This window comes from Haematobia irritans, chromosome 4, assembly GCF_050003625.1.
Source record: "Haematobia irritans isolate KBUSLIRL chromosome 4, ASM5000362v1, whole genome shotgun sequence".
In the NCBI taxonomy this organism is placed as follows: Eukaryota; Metazoa; Arthropoda; class Insecta; order Diptera; family Muscidae; genus Haematobia; species Haematobia irritans.
The window spans coordinates 13,946,050-13,972,571 of record NC_134400.1 but is presented as its reverse complement, the minus strand read 5'-3'; the positions used below and the strand labels follow the sequence as shown (position 1 = coordinate 13,972,571).

At 31.1% G+C, this 26,522-nt stretch overlaps 1 protein-coding gene across 1 annotated transcript in view; it reads right to left on the bottom strand.

Annotated features, from left to right (window-relative positions):
• DCX-EMAP (Doublecortin-domain-containing echinoderm-microtubule-associated protein) overlaps window positions 1-26,522 on the bottom strand; it is an 86,338-nt gene that overhangs the window by 7,582 nt on the left and 52,234 nt on the right. Inside the window, exons 2-4 of the mRNA XM_075307355.1 lie at window positions 5,257-5,373; window positions 4,546-4,934; window positions 919-1,068 (exon numbers count right to left, since the gene is read on the bottom strand). Of these exons, the coding sequence (XP_075163470.1) occupies window positions 919-1,068; window positions 4,546-4,934; window positions 5,257-5,373 (656 nt within the window). The remainder of the gene's footprint in view (window positions 1-918; window positions 1,069-4,545; window positions 4,935-5,256; window positions 5,374-26,522) is intronic.

Here is a 26,522-nt window from a genome sequence, read left to right as displayed (position 1 = left end):
CCGTACTTCTGTCCGTAATTCCGTCCGTACCTCCGTCCGTCCATCCATCTTCCATTTGCTTGGCATTCCCTCCATCCATCAAAATTTCATTCATCTGACCCACCGTTCATCCGTCTGTCCATTAGTCTATACATTAGTCGTTTGGATTTTATGTCCAAAACATTAAATCAAGATTTATTTTTTGAAAATTTCAAATCGTCTTTTTATTATCTTCGACCTATCGACTACTTATGTTTTTGAAGATCGAGAGAAATCGACCAAAATGTAATTTTAACGAAAGAATTAACAAGTCTGCCAATGCGTTCGTACATCCATCCGTCCGTTAACATTGTTGTCTGTCCAGTGTACACTTGAACGATGTATCAGCATAATCGTGGGCTCATGGAGCTCGATTGAAGAAAGATATAACCTCTTAAGCTTGTCCATACACTCGACAGACATAGCCGCCTTCCAGTTTGACCTGTTTACACCCAAAACTCAAGTATGTTCATCCGTCTGTTTGTCCATCCTTCTGGCCTTCTGTCTATCTATCCGACCGTTTGTTCATCTGTTGTCCGCAAATCCGTCTCTTATATAGAAATACGATAATACTTCGAATACTCAATGGCTTAAAATTTGATCAGTCTTGCCGTACGTGTAAACGCATGGGCATTCATCAATTCATCTTCCTTCCGTTCGTTCTACCGTTCGTTCGTCCGCCCATCCATTTGTTCATCCATCTTCCATTGGTTTAGCATTTACTCCATCCGTCAAAATGTCATTCTTCCGTCTGTCCATTAGTCCAATTCGAATTTCTAATTAAAGTTCGAATAGACGATTTTTGTCGCTATAATAAAGATTTGACTCGATTTTCAAAAATTTGAAAAGTCGGTTTTGAAGTTTACCAAATGTTCTCGACATTTTTCTTGTAACACTTACCACATAATATCCTCCGTATGCCCAGTGTAATGACGTTGAGCATCTTCTTCACGATCCAGTAAAACTGCAACGGCAGCGACATAGTATAAAAGTTCTCCGGAAGGTAATACCCAAAGATTGCGTCTGGCATCAATGCCACGATAGCCATGCCTGTAATAAGAGCATATTCATTTTTAATAAACTATATTAAAGTCATTTGCAATAATTTCTATTAAATGAAATGAAATAAAACAAAATAAAAAGATAAAATAAATTTTGTCAAAATTTTATATCTAAAGGAAATTTTATTTCTATAGCAAATTTTGAAAATTGAAAATTTTCTCAAATTTTTATATCTGTAGGAAATTTTGTCAAAATTTTATTTCTATAGAATTTTTTGTCAAAATTTTATTTCTATAGAAAATTTTGCCAAAAATGTATTTCTATAGAAAATTTTGTCAAAATTTTATTTCTATAGAAAATTTTGACAAAAATTTATTTCTACAGAAAATTTTGTCAAAATTTTATTTCTATAGAAAATTTTGTCAAAACTTTATTCCTATAGAAAATTTTGTCAAAGATTTATTTCTACAGAAAATTTTGTCAAAATTTTATTTCTATAGAAAATTTTGTCAAAATTTTATTTCTATAGACAATTTTTTCAATATTTTATTTCTATAGAAAATTTTGTCAAAATTTTATTTCTATAGAAAATTTTGTCAAAATTTTATTTCTATAGAAAATTTTGTCAAAATTTTATTTCTATAGAAAATTTTGTCAAAGTTTTATTTGTATCGAAAATTTTGTCAAAGTTTTATTTGTATAGAAAATTTTGTCAAAATTTCATTTCTATAGAAAATTTTGTCAAAATTTTATTTCTATAGAAAATTTTGCCAAAATTTTATTTCTATAGAACATTTTGACAAAATTTTATTCCTATAGAAAATTTTGTCAAAATTTTATTTCTGTAGAAAATTTTTTCAATATTTTATTTCTATCGAAAAATTTTGTAAAAATTTTAGTTCTATAGAAAATTTTATTTCTATAGAAAATTTTGTCAAAATTTTATTTCTATAGAAAATTTTGTCAAAATTTTATTTCTATAGAAAATTTTGTCAAAATTTAATTTCTATAGAAAATTTTTTCAATACTTTATTTTTATAGAAATATTTGTCAAAATTGTGTTTCTATAGAATTTTTTGTCAAAATTTTATTTCTATAGAAAATTTTGTGAAAATTTTATTTCTATAGAAAATTTTGTCAAAATTGTATTTCTATATAAAATTTTGTCACAATTGTGTTTCTCTAGAATTTTTTGTCAAAATTTTATTTCTATAGAAAATCTTGTCAAAAATTTATTTCTATAGAAAATGTTGTCAAAATTTTATTTCTATAGAAATTTTTGTCAAAAATTTATTTCGATAGAAAATGTTGTCAATGTTTTATTTGTATAGAAAATTTTGTCAAAATTTCATTTCTATGGAAACTTTTGTCAAAATTTTATTTCTATAGAAATTTTTGTAAAAATTTTATTTCTTAAAAAATTTTGTCAAAATTGTGTTTATATAGAAAATTTTGTCAAAAATTTATTTCTATAGACAATTTTATCAAAATTTTATTTCTATAGAAAATTTTTTCAATATTTTGTTTCTATAGAAAATTTTGTCAAAATTTTATTTCTATAGAAAATTTTGTCAAAATTTTATTTCTATAGAAAATTTTGTCAAAATTTTATTTCTACAGAAAATTTTGTCAAAATTTAATTTCTATAGAAAATTTTTTCAATATTTTATTTTTATAGAAAATTTTGTCAAAATTGTATTTCTATAAAATATTTTGTCAAAATTGTGTTTCTATAGATTTTTTTGTCAAAATTTTATTTCTATAGAAAATTTTGTGAAAATTTTATTTCTATAGAAAATTTTGTCAAAAATTTATTTCGATAGAAAATTTTGTCAAAGTTTTATTTGTATAGAAAATTTTGTCAAAATTTCATTTGTATAGAAAATTTTGTCAAAATTTTATTTCTATAGAAATTTTTGTAAAAATGTTATTTCTATAGAATTTTTTTTCAAAATTGTGTTTCTATTTATAGAAAATTTTATCAAAATTCTATAGAATTTTTTGTCAAAAATTTGTTTCTATAGAAAATTTTATTTCTATAGAAAATTTTGTCAAAATTTTATTTCTATAGAAAATTTTGTCAAAATTTTATTTCTATTGAAAGTTTTATTTCTACAGAAAATTTTGTCAAAATTTTATTTCTATAGAAAATTTTTTCAATATTTTATTTCTATAGAAAATTTTGTCAAAATTTTATTTCTATAGAAAATTTTGTCAAAATTTTATTTCTATAGAAAATTTTGTCAAAATTTTATTTCTATAGAAAATTTTGTCAAAATTTTATTTCTACAGAAAATTTTGTCAAAATTTAATTTCTATAGAAAATTTTTTCAATATTTTATTTTTATAGAAAATTTTGTCAAAATTGTATTTCTATAAAATATTTTGTCAAAATTGTGTTTCTATAGATTTTTTTGTCAAAATTTTATTTCTATAGAAAATTTTGTGAAAATTTTATTTCTATAGAAAATTTTGTCAAAAATTTATTTCGATAGAAAATTTTGTCAAAGTTTTATTTGTATAGAAAATTTTGTCAAAATTTCATTTGTATAGAAAATTTTGTGAAAATTTTATTTCTATAGAAATTTTTGTAAAAATGTTATTTCTATAGAATTTTTTTTCAAAATTGTGTTTCTATTTATAGAAAATTTTATCAAAATTTTATTTCTATAGAATTTTTTGTCAAAAATTTGTTTCTATAGAAAATTTTATTTCTATAGAAAATTTTGTCAAAATTTTATTTCTATTGAAAGTTTTATTTCTACAGAAAATTTTGTCAAAATTTTATTTCTATAGAAAATTTTTTCAATATTTTATTTCTATAGAAAATTTTGTCAAAATTTTATTTCTATAGAAAATTTTGTCAAAATTTTATTTCTATAAAGAAATTTGTCAAAATTTTATTTCTATAGAAAATTTTGTCAATATTTTATTTCTATAGAAAATTTTGTGAAAATTTGATTTCTATAGAAATTTTTGTCAACATTTTATTTCTGTAAAAAAAATTTTTGAAAATTTTATTTCTATAGAAAATTTTGTCAACATTTTATTTCTATAAAAAAATTTTTTTGAAAATTTTATTTCTATAGAAAATTTTGTCAAAATTTTATTTCTATAGAAAATTTTGTCAAAATATTATTTCTATAGAAATTTTTTTCAATATTTTATTTCTATAGAAAATTTTGTCAAAATTTTACTTCTATAGAAAATGTTGTCAAAATTTTATTTCTATAGAAAATTTTGTCAAAATTTGATTTTTAAAGGAAATTTCGTCAAAACTTTTTTATAGAAAATTTTGTGATTTCTACAGAAAATTTTGTCAAAATTTTATTTCTATAGAAAATTTGTCAAAATTTTATTTCTAAAGGAAATTTTGTCAAAACTTTTTTTTTATAGAAAATGTTGTGAACATTGTATAGAAAATTTTATTACTATAGAAAATTTTGTCAATTTTGTGTTCTAAAGAAATTTCTGAAGTACCTCGGAATCAAGATCAAAAACAATTTTTTTTTGATAATTACTTACACCCATTGCAATTGTAATTTCTTATCCGGTGGTGTATTATCAGCCGGTGCATGATGTAATGGTGGATAGAAGGTACGTCTCAAACCTCTTATAGTGACTTTAGTTGGGTCCTCTTTCATCATATCGAGCATAGTGTATTCACCATTTGTGCGTAAAATCTCACTTTCCGGTGCATAGAGAATACGTGGACGACTTTTACTTCGTGGTCGGGCACCACGTAAAGGAACCTTTGGAAGATCTTCATTTGGAAGTATGGGAGCGGCCGCCATGACTGAGGGTCTCGAACGTGAACGCCTTATAGGGGAGCCGGCAATTAATGCTGTACCAGTGGCCAAATAGAATGTGTCCACATCGGCAAATTCATTGCGCAACTGGGAGAAACTGCGTACCTACAATGAAAAAAAAAGGCATTTGTAATAACACTTCACAGAGAGAGTGAGTACTTTGCTAATTTGTTGAAGCATTAAATTAAATTATAATGGAAATTCATCTACAAGTGTTTGAAATAAAAACTTCTTATGTGTACTTCAGTGTTGTTCTAGGACTTTAATAAATTCATGTTATGGTCTCCTTGATGTTCGTCATTTTTATGCTTTTACATGGGCCCTCCCCCCCAAAGTGGTAGACCAAAATGGATAGAAAGTGAGAGAGTGACAGGGAGACACCCATAGACATACACACATACACCCCGACATTCATAGACATACATACCTCTTGTCCTGTGCCTGTGTACATTTTCTTGGCTCCATTAATTTTCAGCACTTGACCCAAATCTTCCAGCACTTCTTCGAAGGGCTGAGAAGTGCGTAGATTGAGCAGGACACGGCACTGTAACGATATTCAAGCGTAAAGATGAGGATTATTATTATTACTACAACAACAACAACTGCAACAATATATAAATTATAATAGAAATAATTTCAATAGCAATAACTGGAATGTTAAGGGCAAGATGAATGAGAAATGAGGGAGGGGAGGAGGGAGGTTGAAATAGCGATATCACGTACGTTAAATAAATGAAAACTTTGACGTTCGCTTAAGTCTAACCGTCTAAGCTTCTACACTGATAAAAAAATATTGACCTAATAATTTACACAATTTTAAGTACCATTTTTATTTAAAATAATTAAATTTTAGTTAAAAGAAAGTTTATAATATTTGGTTCAAGAATTATTTTCATTACATTTAGGACACAAATCTATGAAATTTGCATTGTTAAAGTTATAGGTCTTTCAAGTGAAGGAAATTTTCATTACAGTAAAGAAAAATATTTTTAATTTAAAGAAATCGTCTTTAAATTTAGTGAAATGAAATTTTTACAAAATTTTCTATAGAAATAAAATTTTGACAAAAATTTTCCATAGAAATAAAATTTTCCATAGAAATGAAATTTTGACAAAATTTCCTATAGATATAAAATTTTGACAAAACTAACTATAAACAAAAATTTCTATAGAAATAAAATTTTGACAAATTTTTCTATAGACAAAATTTTCTATGGAAATAAAAATTTTCTATAGAAATAAAATTTTGAAAAAACTTTCTATAGAAATAAAATTTTTACAAAATTTTCTATAGAAATAAAATTTTGATAAAATTTTCTATAGAAATAAAATGTTGACAAAATTTTCTATAGAAATAAAATGTTGACAAAATTTTCTATAGAAATAAAATTTTGACAAAATTTCCTATAGAAATAAAATTTTGACAAAATTTTCTATAGAAATAAAATTTTTATTTTAAGAAAATCAATACAAAATCCTTAAGGGAAAGTCAACATTTTGGTATCCAAGTAAACTTTTTTTTGAGTGTAGAAAAAATGTCTTAGGTCCTATTTGGTAATGGCTAATGCCTCGCTACTGAGGTTATTGGATATTTAAGATTGTTCTCTTTGGTTTTTTTTCTATATACACCATAATTCTTGTTATAATTTATCACTTGGACCAAAGGAGCTGTATTAGAGAATATTTATTGGTGTTGTTGGTTGTGTGTATGTGTGTGTTTTTTTTTGCTGCTCTTCCATGCTTATTTTGACTAAGTAGACAGTCCTGACAGGATATTGGCAAAAAAATATCCATTGAAAATCTAGCAAATCTCGTAATACATAAGGAAATTAAAATGATGATGATGAGATGGGGATGATTAAATTGACATAACACTGTGAATAAGGATACAAGGCCATGGCCAAGTAATGGTTTTGTTTTTTTTTGTCTTCTCTTTGACTATGTCAAAATATTTTTAGCGAAATGGAGATTAAATAAAAAGATAGGAAATTGTTTTTAAATTCTCTAAAAATCATTTGGACATAGATTGGATTTTTACCAAGGATTTGGTTTTTCGTCCCTGAACAAGAGAGAAATGTTATATTAATAGGAAAATGCTAATGTTCATCATAGACTCGGTTGGGGTAGCGAGATATCTTACATTGAAAATAAGTCCATTAATAAACTGATGCTAAATTTAACTTAGTTTTATTCCAAACCCAATTTTGAGATTTAGTGTGGCATTATTTTTCTTCGAATTTTATACTGTCCACAGCAACAAAATTTTCTATAGAAAACAATTAAAAAAAAAAATTATAGAAATAAAATTTTGACATATTTTCTATACAAATGAAATTTTGACAAAATTTTCTACAGAAATAAAATTTTGGCATAATTTTCTATAGAAATAAAATTTTGAAAAAAATTTCTATAGAAATAAAATTTGGACAAAATTTTCTATAGAAATGAAATTTTTGACAAAATTTTCTATAGAGATGAAATTTTTGACAAAATTTTCTATTGAATTAAAATTTTGATAAAATTTTCTATTGAAATAAAATGTTGACAAAATTTTCTATGGAAATGAAATTTTGACTAAATTTTCTATAGAAATAAAATTTTGAGAAATTGTTGTATAGAAATAAAACTTTGAGAAAAATTTCTATAGAAATACGATTTTGAGAAAAGTTTCTATATAAATAAATCTTTTAGAAAATTTTGTATAGAAATAAAATTTTGAGAAAATTTTCTATAGATATAAATAAATTTGACAAGCATACTTTTCCTCTGTTGGTTAAGCTACACTTGTAGTTTAGTCAATGCATGGCTTAAGCTGAGATCAAAAACAGCAAAAAAAAACAGAAATAAAATTTTGTCGAAATTTTCTATAGAAATAAAATTTTGACCAAAATTTTTCTATAGAAATTAGATTTTGACCAAAATTTTTTTATAGAAATAAAATTTTGTCAAAATTTCGTATAGAAATAAAATTTTGACAAAATTTTCTATAGAAATAAAACTTTGACAAAATTTAGAAATAAAATTTTGCAAAAACTTTCTACAAAAATAAAAATTTTAAAAAATTTTCTATAGAATTTTGACCAAATTTTCTACAAAAATAAAATTTTGAGAATATTGTCTATAGAAATAAAATTTTAACAAAATTTTCTATAGAAATAAAGTTTTGACAAAATTTTTTGTAGAAATAAAAATTTGACAAAATTTTCTATAGAAATGAATATTTGCCAAAATTTTCTATAGAAATATAATTTTGCCAAAATTTTCTATAGAAATAAAATTTTGACAAAATTTTCTATAGAAATGAAACTTTGAGAAAACTTTGTATAGAACTAAAATTTTGAGAAAATTTTCTATAGAAATAACATTTTGCCAATTTTGACAAAATTTTTCTATAGAAATAAAATTTTGTCAAAACTTCGTATAGAAATAAAATTTTACCAAAATTTTCTATAGAAATAAAACTTTGTCAACTTTCTACAAAAATAAAAATTTGAAAAAAATTTCTATAGAATTTTGACAAAATTTTCTATAAAAATTAAATTTTGAGAATATTGTCTATAGAAATAAAATTTTAACAAAATTGTCTATAGAAATAAAATTTTAACAAAAATTTCTATAAAAATAAAGTTTTGACAAAATTTTTTGTAGGAGTAAAATTTTGATAAAATTTTCTATAGAATTTTGACAAAATTTTTTGTAGAAATAAAATTTTGAAAAAAATTTCTATAGAAATGAAAAAAGAAATGAAAAAAACAACAACGATTTGCTAAAATTTTTTATAGAAATATAATTTTGGCAACATTTTCTATAGAACTAAAATTTTGACAAAATTTTCTATAGAAGTGAAACTTTGAGAAAACTTTGTATAGAAATAAAATTTTGAAAAAATTTTCTGTACAAATAAAATGTTGACCAAAATTTTTCTATAGAAATAAGATTTTGACCAAAATTCTTTTTTTATAGAAATAAAATTTTGTCAAAATTTCGTATAGAAATAAAATTTTAACAAAATTTTCGATAGAAATAAAATTTTAACAAAATTTTCTATAGAAATAAAATTTTAACAAAATTTTCTATAGAAATAAAATTTTGCAAAAACTTTCTACAAAAATAAAAATTTTCTATAGAATTTTGACAACATTTTCTATAAAAATTAAATTTTGAGAATATTGTCTATAGAAACAAAATTTTAACAAGATTTTCTATAGAAATAAAGTTCTGACAAAATTTTTTGTAGGAGTAAAATTTTGACAAAATTTTTTGTAGAAATAAAATTTTGAAAAAATTTTCTCTAGAAATGAAGATTTGCCAAAATTTTCTATAGAAATATAATTTTGCCAAAATTTTCTATAGAAATGAAACTATGAGAAAATTTTGTATAGAAATAAAATTTTGAAAAAATTTTCTGTAGAAATAAAATTTTGACAAAATTTTTCTATAGAAATAAGATTTTGACCAAACTTTTTTTATAGAAATAAAATTTTGTCAAAATTTCGTATAGAAATAACATTTTAACAAAATTTTCTATAGAAATAAAACTTTGACAAAATTTAGAAATAACATTTTGCAAAAACTTTCTACAAAAATAAAAATTTGAAAAAAATTTCTATAGAATTTTGACAAAATTTTCTATAAAAATTAAATTTTGAGAATATTGTCTATAGAAATAAAATTTTAACAAAATTTTCTATAGAAATAAACATTTTAACAAAATATTCTATAGAAATAAAGTTTTGACAAATTTTTTTTTGTAGGAATAAAATTTTGACAAAATTTTCTATAGAAATAAAATTTTAATAAAAGCTTTCTATAGAAATGAAGATTTGCCAACATTTTCTATAGAAATAAAATTTTGACAAAATTTTCTATAGAAATTAAACTTTGACAAAATTTTCTATAGAAATAAAATTTTTGCAAAATTTCCTATAGAAATAAAATTTTGAAAACAAAATTTCGATAGAAATAAATTTTTGACAAAAAATTCGATTGAAATAAAATTTTTGACAAAAAATTCGATTGAAATAAAATGTTGACAAGATTTTTTATAGAAATGGGAGCCACCGTGGTGCAATGGTTAGCATGCCCGCCTTGCATACACAAGGTCGTGGGTTCGATTCCTTCTTCGACCGAACACCAAAACTTTTTTCAGCGGTGGATTATCCCACCTCAGTAATACTGGTGACATTTCTGAGGGTTTCAAAGCTTCTCTAAGTGGTTTCACTGGAATGTGGAACGCCGTTCGGACTCGGCTATAAAAAGGTTTTGGCTTGTCATTGAGCTTATCATGGAATCGGGCAGCACTCAGTGATAAGAGAGAAGTTCACCAATGTGGTATCACAATGGACTGAATAGTCTAAGTGAGCCTGATACATCGGGCTGCCACCTAACCTAACCTAACCTTCTATAGAAATTAAATTTTGACAAACAATTCTATTGAAATAAAATTTTTACAGAATTTTCTATAGAAATTAAATAAAAATAGATTCTCATATTTACACCTTTCACCATTACTGTTGTGCATGGTACAATAAGTTTCTGCATTTGTATGTAACGAACAGAAGGATGGTATTTTTTGAAAATCCAACGAAATTTCAGTTTCCACAAGCATTAAATCTTGCCATAAACGTGTGTCAGATTGTCAAAATTTTGTGCACTCCCTGTTATCGTAAAGAATAGCACAATTTAAATTTAACAAATATCCAGTTTTAATACCAACAAAATAGCTAACAATTGGCAATTTCACGCCTTTGTTGATATCAATCAATACGCAGTGGGCTAAAAAGACAAATACTCCCAGAGGATGTGTGAGGAAAAAAAAAACAGCATTTGGCAGGAAAAAGCCAAATACTTATCTGAACAACAATAGAAAAAAATAGCCAATGTTAGTTCCATGGTTTGCTATGCCAACATAAAACCGAACCAATAGCCAGAAACCACAAATTCTTGGTAGCCCCAAGAGTTATACAAACTTATTGTTGCAAATAGAAGCCAAAACCCCCTTCCCCACACACACTACGGTGTGGTGGGAGGATGGGTGTCACAGATTCAATTGAGAATAAAGCAAACTCATCAACAATTAGTGTAGAAGGGTATATAGTCATCTTATTTTAAATGGATGCTGATAACAAGCCACTCACTCACTCGACAACCCACACACACATTCTCTTCGACATCAAAACAATGTTGTAATTTTCCACCTCAATTGTGCTGCTTTAAAAGATACGGGTGAGATAATTTAAGAGAAGAAGAGAGGACCAAGTGCATTGCTACATGCAGAGAATAAATATGGTCAAGGTGATTATGTTGGAATAGCGAAGTACTGTGAGTGGCGAAGAGAAAGAAGATAATGAAGTCAGATGGGGCTGCTTATGATGATACCGTTAACTCAACCTACAACAAAAAGTCTTTGTATTTAATTTATTTTTATTAAATAATTCAATCATCACGATTTTGTTTGGTATTTTAGATATAACATACCCACCAAGGAAATTTGAAAAAATGTGAGATTTTGAGAAATTTCCATTATTTTATTCTACCTTACTGTGTTTTATACACGATAAAATTCAGAAAATTTAAATTTATTACGAAAACTGTTAAAAAAAAAAAACAGGATTTGTATTTAAATGATGGCTGAAATGTAGCGCATTAAAGGAAATTCTATAGAAAATTTTGGCAAAATTTTCTGTAAAAATAAAAGTTTTGACAAAATTTTCTATAGAAATAAAAATTTTGACAAAATTTTCTATAGAAATAAAAATTATGACAAAATTTTTTATAGAAATACATTTTTGACAAAATTTTCTATAGAAATAACAATTATGACAAAATTTTCTATAGAAATAAAATTTTGACAAAATTGTCTTTAGACGTAAAATTTTGACAAAATGTTCTATAGAAATAAAATTTTGACAAAATTGTCTTTAGACGTAAAATTTTGACAAAATTTTCGATAGAAATAAAATTTTGACAAAATGTTCTATAGAAAAAAAAAAATTGACAAAATTATCTATAGAAATAAAGTTTTAAAAAAATTGTCTCTAGGAATAAAATATTGACAAAATTTACTATAGAAATACAAATTTTGACAATTTTGACAATTTTCTATAGAAACAAAAATTTTAACAAAATTTTCTATAGAGATAAAATTTTGACAAAATTTTCTTTAGACATAAAATTTTGACAAAATTTTCTATAGAAATAAAATTTTGACAAAATTATATATAGAAATAAAGTTTCAAAAAAAATGTTCTCTAGGAATAAAATATTGACAAAATTAGCTATAGAAATACAAATTTTGACAAAATTTTCTGTAGAAATAAAAATTTCGACAAAATTTTCTATAGAAATAAAATTTTGACAAAATTGTCTTTAGACGTAAAATTTTGACAAAATTTTCGATAGTAATAAAATTTTGACAAAATGTTCTATAGAAAAAAAAAATTGACAAAATTATCTATAGAAATAAAGTTTTAAAAAAATTGTCTCTAGGAATAAAATATTGACAAAATTTACTATAGAAATACAAATTTTGACAATTTTGACAATTTTCTATAGAAACAAAAATTTTAACAAAATTTTCTATAGAAATAAAATTTTGACAAAATTTTCTTTAGACATAAAATTTTGACAAAATTTTCTATAGAAATAAAATTTTGACAAAATTATAAAGGGTGATTTGTTAAGAGCTTGATAACTTTTAAAAAAAAAAAAACGCATAAAATTTGCAAAATCTCATCGGTTCTTTATTTGAAACGTTAGATTGGTCCATGACATTTACTTTTTGAAGATAATTTCATTTAAATGTTGACCGCGGCTGCGTCTTAGGTGGTCCATTCGGAAAGTCCAATTTTGGGCAACTTTTTCGAGCATTTCGGCCGGAATAGCCCGAATTTCTTCGGAAATGTTGTCTTCCAAAGCTGGAATAGTTGCTGGCTTATTTCTGTAGACTTTAGACTTGACGTAGCCCCACAAAAAATAGTCTAAAGGCGTCAAATCGCATGATCTTGGTGGCCAACTTACCGGTCCATTTCTTGAGATGAATTGTTCTCCGAAGTTTTCCCTCAAAATGGCCATAGAATCGCGAGCTGTGTGGCATGTAGCGCCATCTTGTTGAAACCACATGTCAACCAAGTTCAGTTCTTCCATTTTTGGCAACAAAAAGTTTGTTAGCATCGAACGATAGCGATCGCCATTCACCGTAACGTTGCGTCCAACAGCATCTTTGAAAAAATACGGTCCAATGATTCCACCAGCGTACAAACCACACCAAACAGTGCATTTTTCGGGATGCATGGGCAGTTCTTGAACGGCTTCTGGTTGCTCTTCACTCCAAATGCGGCAATTTTGCTTATTTACGTAGCCATTCAACCAGAAATGAGCCTCATCGCTGAACAAAATTTGTCGATAAAAAAGCGGATTTTCTGCCAACTTTTCTAGGGCCCATTCACTGAAAATTCGACGTTGTGGCTCGTTAGTAAGTCTATTCATGATGAAATGTCAAAGCATACTGAGCATCTTTCTCTTTGACACCATGTCTGAAATCCCACGTGATCTGTCAAATACTAATGCATGAAAATCCTAACCTCAAAAGAATCACCCTTTATATAGAAATAAAGTTTCAAAAAAAATGTTCTCTAGGAATAAAATATTGACAAAATTAGCTATAGAAATACAAATTTTGACAAAATTTTCTATAGAAATAAAAATTTCGACAAAATTTTCTATAGAAATAAAATTTTGACAAAATTTTCTTTAGACATAAAATTTTGGCAAAATTTTCTATAGAAATAAAATTTTGACAAAATGTTTTATAGAAATAAAATTTTGACAAAATTATCTATAGAAATAAAAATTAAAAAAAAATCTCTAGGAATAAAATATTGATAAAATTTACTATAGAAATAAAATTTTGACAAACTTGTCTGTAAAAATAACATTTTGCGAAAGTTTTCTGTAGAAATAAAATTTGGACAAAATTTTGTATAAATTTAATTGAGTAAAATAATTTTTTTTTACAAAATATTCTCTAGGAATAAAATATTTTGTAAAAAGTTTCCTAGGAATAAAATTTTGACAAAATGTTCTTTAGGAATAAAATTTTGACAAAATTGGCTCTTTGAATAACATTTTGACAAAAGGTTCTCTAGGAATAAAATTTTGATGTTTTTGTAGATTTTACAAACTATTCGTCTCCACCTAAGACGTAATTCATAAATTTTCTATAGAAAAAAAAATTTTTCTAAAATTTTCTATAGACAAACAATTTTGACACATAGACATAAAATATTTACTAATTTTTCCATATCAGTAAAATTATTGTAAATTATAAATTTTCTATAAATTAAAATTTTTACAAAATTTTCTTTAGGAATACATTTTTGACAAAACTTTTTATAGAAATGAAATTTTGACAAAATTTTCTCTAGGAACAAAATTTTGACAAAATTGTCTACAGAAATAACATTTTGACAAAATTTTCTCTATCAATAAAATTTTGGCAAAATTTTCCCTAGGAATAAAATTTTGACAAATTTTTCTTTATCAATAAAATTTTTTCTTGGAATAAAATTTTGAAAAAGAAAAGTGGAATAAAATTTTCTATAGAAACAAACTGTTGACAAAAATTTTTTTTAGAAATAGAATTTTCGTTTTGTTTGTTATTGTTGGCTTCTCTTCAATCGTTATTGTTGTTTTTTTGTTTTTGATCTCAGCTTAAAGCCATGCATTGACTAAACTACAAGTGTAGCTTAACCAACAGAGGAAAAGTATGCTTGTCAAATTTATTTGGGCAAAGCCCTATAGACTGCAAGATGGTTGGATGTACAGCTGTTTCGGAATTACCACATTCCTCATCAGCATCCTCTACTTGCAGCAAAACTATCAACCAATTATCAGAATAAATTCGGGTAATTCACTCAACCCAACGTGAACTACACTTGAACCTCCCGAAAAAGGGTTTGATAGTCGGCTACTGCCTAAACAAATTTGCCAGCATAGAATTTTGACAAAATTTTCTGTAAAAAATAAAATTTTAAAGGAATGAAATTTGGACAAAATGTTCTCTAGGGATAACTTTTTCACAAAATTTCTTATAGGAATAAAATGTTGCCAACTTTTCTCTCGGAGTAAAAATTTGATAAAAGTTTCTCTTGGAAAAAAATTTTGACAAAATTATATTTAGATATAAAATGCTGACAAAATTTTTAATCTATAGAAATCTGGCTTTTACTTTTCGGATCATTTTTTGCGTCCACATATTAGACGCTATGCAACCATGATTGCCACAGTTGGTAGAAATTTACCAAAAATTATAGATTTTGACTACTTGTTAGATTGGTAGAATCCTTCATTGTTTGGTAGATTTTGCAAAATATTCCTCTCCACCTAAGTGGTACTTTACAATTTCTATAGAAATAAAATTTTAAAAAAAAATTCTATAGAAATAAAATTTTGACAAAATTTTCTATAGAAATAAAATTTGGACCAAATGTTCTATAAATATAAAATTTTGACAAAATTTTCTATAGAAATAAAATATTGACAAAATTTTATCTAGGAATAAAATTTTGCAAAAATTTTCTATAGAAATAAAATCTTGACAAAATTTTCTATAGAAATAACATTTTGGCAAAAATGTCTCTAGGGATAACATTTGGACAAAATTTTCTCTAGGAATAAAATTTTGACAATAGTTTCTCTTGGAATAAAATTTTGACAAAATTATCTCTAGACATAAAATGTTGACAAAATTATCTCTAGAAATAAAATGTTGACAAAAATTTCTCTGGGAATAAAATTTTGACAAAATTTTCTCTTGGAATAAAATGTTTACAAAATTTTCTGTAGAAAGAAAATTTTGACCAAATGTTCCATAAATATAAAATTTTGATAAAATTTCCTACAGAAAATTTCCTTTTGGCAAAATTTTCTATAGATATAAAATTGTGACAAAATTTTCTATAGAAATAAAAATTATATAGAAAATAATAAAATTTGGTGCTACAAAATTTGCTTTCTCTAAGTGTAACTAATAAGACTCAAATAGTATTTTGTGTATTCTCTCAAAAAGATTTTTAACCAATGGATTTTCAATTTCCTGTCTCTGGTCCAGAAGTAGGCTTTATTATGAAAACACCCCTAAATGTAGGCAATATTTATTGGGTTTGTTTGTGCCGTAATTTTTAACACGACTTCCTCCACCATTTTATGAAGCCTAACTGGCCTCCAACTAGCCTTTCTTCTTTTTCAAGTTTTTTTGTTTCCATTTCCTATGCTCTGCAATTTGAACTCTTTGCTCTTTTGTTTGAAGTGGTTAAGTTTTAAGTATTTATGGTTGTTATAATTATGATGTCTTCATTGTTGACCCAAATGTTACATGGAATTTTCTAGCATACAAAATTTATAGTTAGGAAACGCATAAAGTGGTCCGAAACATACACAAATCTCTATGATTTCGTTGGCTGCAAATGTAAAAGGGAAGCAGATTAGAATGGGTGTAGGATTAAATTAAATATGATGGTACCGGAAAGCACCGAGTTAAGGATGAACACCGACAAAATTAATGTCTCTCTCCAAAGAACATAATCTGGGGTAAAGCCTAGAAGAGGCAGTCGCAGCATGGTCTGAGCATTTTATGGGGAGTTTTGTATGATCCCATCTCCTTGCAAATCTTGCTAGAAATAATATTTTGCTCTCATGGAAGAAGGAATGTAAATGATGTGACATTGGAGTTGACGGGAATTCCCAGATAGATAGAGAGAATTATTCAAGTGGCTGGTATATGAGAGAATATTTTAGGTTTCGGCGTGAATTTAAGGGATATTTCCGGTATAGCTCAAAATGAGGTGGACTTTGTTTAATGCCTCAACTAGATGCGATTTTGTCATACCGTTCAAATTCCGAGAGAATTTTTTAGGGATATTTCTTAACGGGATATTTCCGACATAGATCAAAAGGAGGCGGACTATATTTTGAGCCTCAGTTAGCTAAGATGTTTGCATACCCTTCAAAATCCTGACAGAATTTTTTCTGTCTTGCATACAAAGGATTTAAGGATTCAGTCCACGTTTCGGCCAAACACCGTAAGTAATGCTAGGTTAGGTGGCAGCCCAATGTATCAGGCTCACTTAGACTATTCAGTCCATTGTTATACCACATTGGTGAACTTCTCTCTTATCACTGAGTGCTGTCCGATTCCATGTTAAGCTCAATGACAAGGGACCTCCTTTTTATAGCAGAGTCCGAACGGCGTTCCACATTGCAGTGAAACCACTTAGAGAAGCTTTAAAACCCTCAGAAATGTCACCAGCATTATTGAGGTGGGATAATCCACCGCTGAAAAACTTTTTGGTGTTCGGTCGAAGCAGGAATCGAACCCACGACCTTGTGTATGCAAGGCGGGCATGCTAACCATTGCACCATGGTGCTAGTAGCATTTCTGTGATTACAGAAGTGATTTAACACCCTGTTGAGACTCGACTAGAGTAGTGATCTCAACATAGAATCGGGTAGCACTAATTGATAAGAGGGAATTTCACCTCCTGTGGTATCACAATGGATTGAATAATTTGACTGAGTGAGTTTAAAGTAGGGGGCTGCCACTATACCTAACCTAGCAGTGGATCGTTTGATGTGAACCTAACGACCAATGTAGAGCACATAACTTCGTAGAGAGGATCAATCCTGGCCACCGGCTGCTGAGAGAGATTCTGTACCGCAAACGATTTTTTTAATACTTCTCAAGGGAGTGGTACTAGTAATCCTAATAAGTTCTACAGGATAGCGGGGAGAGTCTTAGGAATTAATTATTACTGGCCAAAATCTGGGAGCCTGAAGATGAACCTAACGAGTAAAGCAGAGCGCAGAACTCTGCAGGAAGGTATTCTACAGGACCTACTAAAGATTCTGTACCGCAGACGATTTTATTAATACATCTCAGGGGACTGATCCTAATAGATTTTGCAGGATAGCGGGCGAGAGTCTTAAGAATGAATTATTACTGGCCAAGATCTGAGAGCCTGAAGAATAATCCCGGGAAGATAGACCTATTCTTGTTCACTAGAGAGAGAAAAATGTCTCCAAATAGCGAACGCGTCAATAGTTTGGTTTGGATAATATGGGAAACGGTGGAGGTATTGGCGGATGCTCCAAAAATCCATAATTGTCTACCGTGAATGTTCTCATGGACACCAGAACAGAATACAGGGGGATGGATCGTGAATATTCCCAAGGATAACCAGAAGATTATAAGAGTAAGCAGCGGTCGGATACCGCAACAATCCATGATCGGAGGTTAGGTTAGGTTAGGTATAGTCGCCGCCTGATATTTCAGGCTCAGGCTCTTATCACCTGCTCGATTCTATGCTTATCCTTTTATGGCCAAGTCCGTACGGCGTTCCACCATGCGGTGAAACCACATAGAGAGAGAGGATGATCCACAGCTGAATTCTGGTCGAAACCTGGAATGAACACATAACCCTGAGTATGCATGGCGGAGGTATTAACCATTGCACTGCGGTGGCTCTCATGATCGTAAAATCTGAGTGTGAATTTTCTAGGTCATAAAGACAAATATCCCAGATTGGGACTCCAGATCCATGACGACGAAATGGTCCTGGCAGAAAGATGGTCCTGGGGAAGTGGGACCCCATAATGCAAACGAAAATAACTGTTACATGGATGTATCGTGAATATTCTCAAGGATATCTAGAAGGCAATGAGAATGGGAAGCGGTGGTACGCAGATATAATCAATGAGCGAACATCAGAGCTACCTTAACGTCCGCGTGTGGCATTTTGAGGCCAGAATAACGGTCTTGGGATAGTGGGATCCCAGAACCATGACAGCGAATGTGAAATTCTGATGTGCGAAAGACGGTCCTGGGGAACTAGGACCCCAGAATGCAAAGGGAAATAACTGTTACATGGATGGATCGTGAATATTCTCAAGGACAACTAGAAGGCAACGAGAGTGAGCAGCGTTCAGACGCAGAAACAATCAATGAGCGTACATGTGAGGTAACCTTACGACTGAGTGAGAAATTCTGAGGCCATAAAGACCTACCTGGGACAGTGGGACCGCACAACCATATGAAATTCTAATGCCAGAAAGACGGTTCCGAGAAAGTGGCCGAGTGTGGAATTTTGAGGCCATAAGGACCAATATCTAAGATTGGGACTCCAGATCCATGATGACGAATGTAAAATTCTAGTGCCAGAAAGATGGTCCTGGGAAAGTGGAACCCCAGAATGCAATTGAAAATAACTGTTACATGGATGGATCGTGAATATTCTCAAGGATAACTAGAAGGCAACGAAGGTGAGAACGCAGAAGCAATGAATGAGCGAATATCTGAGACAGATTTATGTTCGAGTGTGAAATTCTGGGGCCAGAAAGTCCATCCTCGGACAGTGGGACCTAAGAACCATGACGACGGATGTGAAGTTCTGAGAAATAAAGGTTACACGGATGGATCGTGAATATTCTCAAGGATAGCTAGAAGAAAACGAGAGTGAGCAGCGATCGGACGCAGAAACAAGCAATGAGCGTACATCAGAGGTAACGTTACGACTGAGTGAGAAGTTCTGAGGCCAGAAAGACCATCCTGCGACAGTGGGACCGTAGAACCATGTGAAATTCTGATGCCAGAAAGACAGTCATAGGGTAGTGGGACCCCAGAATAGAATGTAGACGGAAATAATTTATGGAGAAGGCAATGACAGTGAGCAACGATCGGACGCAGCAAAAATCAATGATCGTAAATCTGAAAAAAATGTACGGGCGAGTGTAAAATTTTGACGCTAGAAAGACGATTCTGTGCTAGTGGGACCTCAAAACAGATATCTGCAGGATATAACTGTTACCCCGCGCGAACTGTGAATATTCTCATGGATAACCGGAGGAAAAGAGGTGCGAGACAGAAATACTGCCGCCAGAAAGTCCTGGAGTAGTGGGAACTCGAACAGATAGCAGAGGGAAATAACTGTTACACCGATGAAAGGAGAGAGTAAACGCGTGCGAGGTGAGACCAGACAACGGGATCTTATACCGATTGTCGCATAGTCTTCTAAGTAAAAGTGCGGAAGTCAGTGCGGAAAGTATTAACTGGCTCAGAAATAGTGGGAAGTCAGAGAATGTGAATATTCTTACGGGAAGCCGGAGGGCAATGATCATTACTGTGCGTTCATGAATTGTAGAGGAATAGAGAAGAATAATCAACGATTACTCAACTATACAGTAGAATCCGCATGGGATTAGTTCCTGAACAACGAGGAACAGGAGTATAAACATGAACGCCATACGCATACAGACACATATAACGACGGAGAACGATGTGTAATGGGTAGAAGGTGGCGAAAATAGCAAAACCAAGGCTGGAGAACTAATGAAAGAGAGTGAGACAAAAGTCTGCAGCGCCTTAGGAGTCATGACCGAGCTTCTAGAATTGAGGTCATATCCGTGCCGAATAGCATCAGCGGATGATGGTGTATGTAGTGCGTGTTGGAGGGAGTAGGTGACCTTGGAGCACTACCTTAGTAACTGTCATTTTTTCGCTATATCAGGTAAGGGGTGATTAAAAACCCCAAGACTAAAAAAGCGACTGGGAATTGTCTTGCCATCTATCCAACATATTATACCAAGTATGGAGGAGTGGGAAGACAGGGGCATACCCTTCAGAACCCTTAACCTGTATACGGACGGATCAAAAATGGAAGAGAGAACGGGCAGCGGCATTTATTGCAGTGAACTGGGAATAAGGGAGTCTTACACACTGGATAGTGATTGCAGTATTTTTCTGGCTGAGATTTCTGTGATCGCAAAGGCTGCAGAGTCGCTGTTGATGAGGCCGTTATTCAGAAGCGATATCGGCTTCTTCATCTACAGTTAAGAAGCTATAAAAGCATTATGCAGTGCTGACATAAGGTCTAAGTTAGTCAGCCGCTGTCGTAGAGAACTCAAGGATCTCATTGAACCGCATAATATAATTGTCCAGGTACCCAGGGCACTGTGGGATAATAGGAAATGAGTGATAATGGAATATATGGATAATGGCTAAGGAGACCGCTCGTGTAACGGAAGGTTTTCCTCTCCTTATCATTACAGAATAGAGGTCAAATATTATTAACTATGTTGAAGAGGCTGCATCTCTTCGGATGGTTGCGAGCAAACCAAGTTGATATGGGACGAAAAGAACCGAAGGAACTGCGAAATTTTAATGTCGATGAACAGAGAGGAATTGCGGCCTTTGATTGGCATCATAACAGAAAATAACGCTCTTGGGATACACATAGCAAGAATAGGCCTTAAAGATGATGATATCTGTAGATGGTGTTCAAGACACCTGGAAGTTACGGAAGACTCGTACCACTTGTCACAGTGTCAGTGTCCAGCATTATCCTTTAGAAGAAACAAGATACTGGGCTCCTTTTTCTTTCAGCCTCTCACTGATCTGCGGGAATGCAGCTTAAGAAACATCCTCACCTTCATCAGGGCCTCTGTTTGGTTGTTCTAATGTTTCTTTTAAAGAAGGCGGAGAAGTGGAAGTTCTGGGACTATTCCAAAGGGGACCACGTCGGTAGGAAGAAGATGGAAAGATTACATCGAGGAATCACAATGGACCTATATTGGTCTAAGTGGACATCAATTGAACACAAAATTGATGTCATCCTCTACAACCTAACCTAACCGCCGATTTAATCACAATATAAAATTATAATCCAAGATTACGAAAAAAAATTCTCATAACTCACACATTTGGCTTCGCTTTGATTGCCTGGAAATTCCTCATTACTGAACCTAACCGAATAGCCACATTATGCTTCTCGCACCATAATTTTCGACCAAGCCCAACATACAGCCACTCTCCTTGAACGGCCCACAACAGTTGGTATGGCCAGGCGTCGATCTAAAAGTCCACCCGCAAAGCAGAAAAAAATAAAATTAAAATGTAAATCATGCATTACGAGACACAACGGATGTTAGGTACTAAAAACTTGTATTTATGAATGAAATTTCTGACTCTTTGCATTTCATCATTAAAGTTCTTCTTCATGAGGGCAAAAGTGTGTAACATTTGCAAATTAATGTGGATGTTACTTGCTTGGTGGCAGGAAACCATCTATACTGAAGAAGCAAACTTAAGGGTGGTCCAGCGATAATGTTCAAAATTGTAGGCTTCTCATAGGAAAGCTAAGGAAGACAAAATAGCGCTCAGCAATGCCATAAATGACAGCAAAAGGAATCAATGAGAGGAACTCTGAAATGACACTAACTGAGACCCCTGGGGCTGGGGTGTTTATAAAATCGTAATGAAGAAGTTAGGGGTGCAAGGAACCCGGTACAAAGATATGGATGGCGAAACCATGGATAACATACACACAAAAAATGTTTATACCCTCCACCATAGGATGGGGGGTATATTAACTTTGTCATTCCGTTTGTAGCACATCGAAATATTGCTCTAAGACCCCTTAAAGTATATATATTCTGGGTCGTGGTGAAATTCTGAGTCGATCTGAGCATGTCCGTCCGTCCGTCTGTTGAAATCACGCTAACTTCCGAACGAAACAAGCTATCGACTTGAAACTTAGCACAAGTAGTTGTTATTGATCTAGGTCGGATGGTATTGCAAATGGGCCATATCGGTCCTCTTTTACGTATAGCCCCCATATAAACGGACCCCCAAATTTGGCTTGCGAGGCCTCTAAGAGAAGCAAATTTCATCCGATCCGGCTAAAATTTAGTACATGGTGTCAGTATTTGGTCTCTAACAACCATGCAAAAATTGGACCACATCGGTCCATAATTATATATATCCCCTATATAAACAGATCCACCGATTTGGCTTGCAGAGTCTCTAAGAGAAACAATTTTCATCCAATCCGGCTGAAATTTGGTATATTGTGTTAGTATATGGTCTCTAACAACCATGCAAAAATTGGTCCACATCGGTCCATAATTATACATAGCCCCCATATAAACCGATCCCCCGATTTGGTTTGCGGAGCCTCTAAGAGAAGCAAATTTCATCCGATCCGGCTGAAATTTAGTACATGGTGTTAGTATATAGTCTCTAACAACCATGCAAAAATGAGTCCACGTCGGTCCATAATTATATATAGCCCCCATATAAACCGATCCCTCGATTTGGCTAGCAGAGCCTCTAAGAGAAACAATTTTCATCCGATCCGGCTGAAATTTGGTACATGGTGTTAGTATATGGTCTCTAACAACCATGCAAAAATTGGTCGAAATCGGTCAATAATTATATATATATAGGCCCCATATAAACCGATCCCCAGATTTTACCTCCGGTGCCTTTTGGAGAAGCAAAATTCATCCGATCTGGTTGAAATTTGGTACGTGGTGGTAGTATATGATATTTAACAACCCTGTGAGTTGTAATTTGTGAATGACATGACAATTAAAAAATTAATTGATCCAATTAAAAAATTTGTTGAATCAATTACATTTTTAATTGAATATTTTTAAAAAATCAATTGAATTTTTAATTGGAAAAATATTCGTGAAATTATTTTCTGTGTAGTCAACACTCGAGAGTCGATGGCCATACATAAGACAATGCTACAACCTTCACTCCATTCAGGGTGGAAGAACTTTAAGATAGCTGCTTTCAAGATAAAGAATAACAAGGCTCCTAGACTTGATGGGAAACCGGTCCAGGAGCCTAAAGAAGATAGCTAGATGACCATACAGAAGACAATACTTCAGCGTTTACTCCATTCCGGGAGGAAGAACTTTAAGATAGTTCCCTTCAAGCTAAAGAATAGCAAGGCTCCTGGACTTGATGGGATACCGGATGGCAGAACATTGGCAGAAATTAGTACTTATAATTAAAGGAAAAGGAGGCCCAAGCGAACCATCCTCACACAGGCTCCTATGTATGCTTAACACAGCTGGTAGACCGCTGGGTTAGGCTTATCAAGCAACGACTAGAAAAAACGATCCAGATAAGAGGAGGACTCTCTCACAGACAATGCGTGTTCCTCTGCTCAGGAAAATTCACGATGAGCATACTTAGAGATGTAATTAAACTTGGCTCTAGGTACCCAGAAGGGCCAGCCATCATACTTGAAACCCTAGATCTGAAATATAACAACCACGATGGGTTGAAATCACATCAGGCGCTGCCCAGGAATCAATCCTGGACCCTGATCTATGGAATATTAGCTACGATGAGATCTTAAGGATTGAGATGCTAGTGGACACTTTTTATACCCTCCACCATAGGATGGGGGCATATTAACTTTGTCATTCCGTTTGTAACACATCGACATATATTGATCTAAGACCCCATAAAGTATATATATTCTGGGTCGTGGTGAAATTCTGAGTCGATCTGAGCATGTCCGTCCGTCCGTCCGTCTGTTGAAATCACGCTAACTTCCGAACGAAACAAGCTATCGACTTGAAACTTGGCACAAGTATTTGTTATTGATGTAGGTCAGAAATGTATTGAAAATGGGCCATATCGGTCCACTTTTACGTATAGCCCCCATATAAACGGACCCCCAAATTTGGCTTGCGATTGCTCTAAGAGAAGCAAATTTCATCCGATCCGGCTGAAATTTGGTACATGGTGTTAGTATATGGTCTCTAACATCCGTGCAAAAATTGGTCCACATCGGTCCATAATTATATATAGCCCCCATATAAACCGATCCCCCGATTTGGTTTGCGGAGCCTCTAAGAGAAGCAAATTTCATCCGATCCGGCTGAAATTTGGTACATGGTGTTGGTATATGTTCTCTAATGACCATGCAAAAATTGGTCCACATCGGACCATAGTTATATATAGCCTCCATATAAACCGATCCCCCGATTGGGCTTGCGGAGCCTCTAAGAGAAGCAAATTTCATCCGATCCGGCTGAAATTTGGTACATGGTGTTGGTATATGTTCTCTAATGACCATGCAAAAATTGGTCCACATCGGTTCATAGTTATATATAGCCTCCATATAAACCGATACCCAGATTTGACCTCTGGAGCCTCTTAGAGGAGCAAAAGTCATCCGATGGTCTCTAAGAAACACGCAAGAAGTGGTCCATATCGGTCCATAATTATATATAGCCCCCATATAAACCGTTCCCCAAATTTGATCTCCGGAGCCTCTTGGAGGAGCAATATTCATCCGATCCGGTTGAAATTTGCAACGTGCTGTTAGTACAAGGCCGCTAATAACCATGACAAAATTGGTCCGTATCGGTCTATAGTTATATATAGCCGATCCCCAATCACACAAAAATTGGACAATAGGTTCATAATCATGGTTGCCACTCGAGCCAAAAATAATCTATAAAAATTTTATTTTTATAGAAAACATTGTCAAAATGTTATTTCTATAGGAAATTTTGTCAAAATTTTATTTCTATAGAAAATTTTGTCAAAATTTTATTTCTATAGAAAATTTTTTCCAAATTTTATTTCTATAGAAAATTTTGTCCAAATTTTATTTCCATAGAAATTTTTTCCAAATTTTATTTCTATAGAAAATTTTGACCAAATTTTATTTCAATAGAAATTTTTTTTCCAAATTTTACTTCTATAGAAAATGTTGGCAAAATTTTATTTTGTCAAAATTTTATTTCTATAGAAACTTTAAACTTAATTATATACGTATTTAATCGGCCTTTTTAGTTTAATATATACCACGTATGGACTATGTGGTATATATTACGGTGTTATGAAGTTTTAAGATACCTTGCCATCGGCAAGTGTTACCGCAACCCAAGTAATTCGATTGTGAATGACAGTCTTCAGTAGAAATTTCTACGCAATCCATGGTGGAGGGTACATAAGCTTCGGCCTGGCCGAACTTACGGCCGTATATACTTTTTTGTATTGAGGATTTAGATCCCAGAGGACACTACGCTAACGATATCGCAGCGGTGATACCAGGCGCGAAACACCACAGATACTCAGAGAAATGCTTTGACTGTAACAGAGGAACAAGTCGATGATGCATGCTATAAATTTTATTTAAACAGCCACCAAATTTCTTAAGTGATGGACAATATTTTTGGATCCAACTAAAGTTTTTTTTTTAAAGATACCATTTAATTCCCCCACCTTTACCTATTTTCTTAATATTCCACATTATAGTTGAAGCACCCTTTAAAAAATTCTGAGATGATGGTGTTGATGACAACAGAAATTGTGGCATTGGCGTTCTTTGCTTCTCAAAAAGATTCGTTTCACTAAACTCAAAACTTTCGAGGAAAATGAGGCACAAACAAAAAACGACCAAATATTCTCTAAAATCTAAGCTGCATAAATGGATCCTAATTACTTAATAAAGAGCAGATGTTACACCCTAAACAAGTTTGAATAATCGTTAGAGAGGGATGTAACAAAACCAAAAGCAAAAAAATTAGAAAAAAAGAAACAGAAGGCGTTGATGCTATTCCATCTTCAAAGTTCAATTTTCCAAAGTTCCACAAGGAGCCTTGAACAGAAAATAAATCACACGGCCCAGATATTTGGTGTTTCGTATTTTCTTGGGTTATAACTAAACATTATTGTTATTATTATTATTATTTGGCTTTATGGAATCTATAATTTGTATGCTAATTAATGGTGATTGCAAATGATGATCAGATACCATTATGGCCTTGCTGTGGTGGGCCCTGAAGGAAAGAAGGAAAATGAAAGAAATATTTATGAGCTACTTTAGG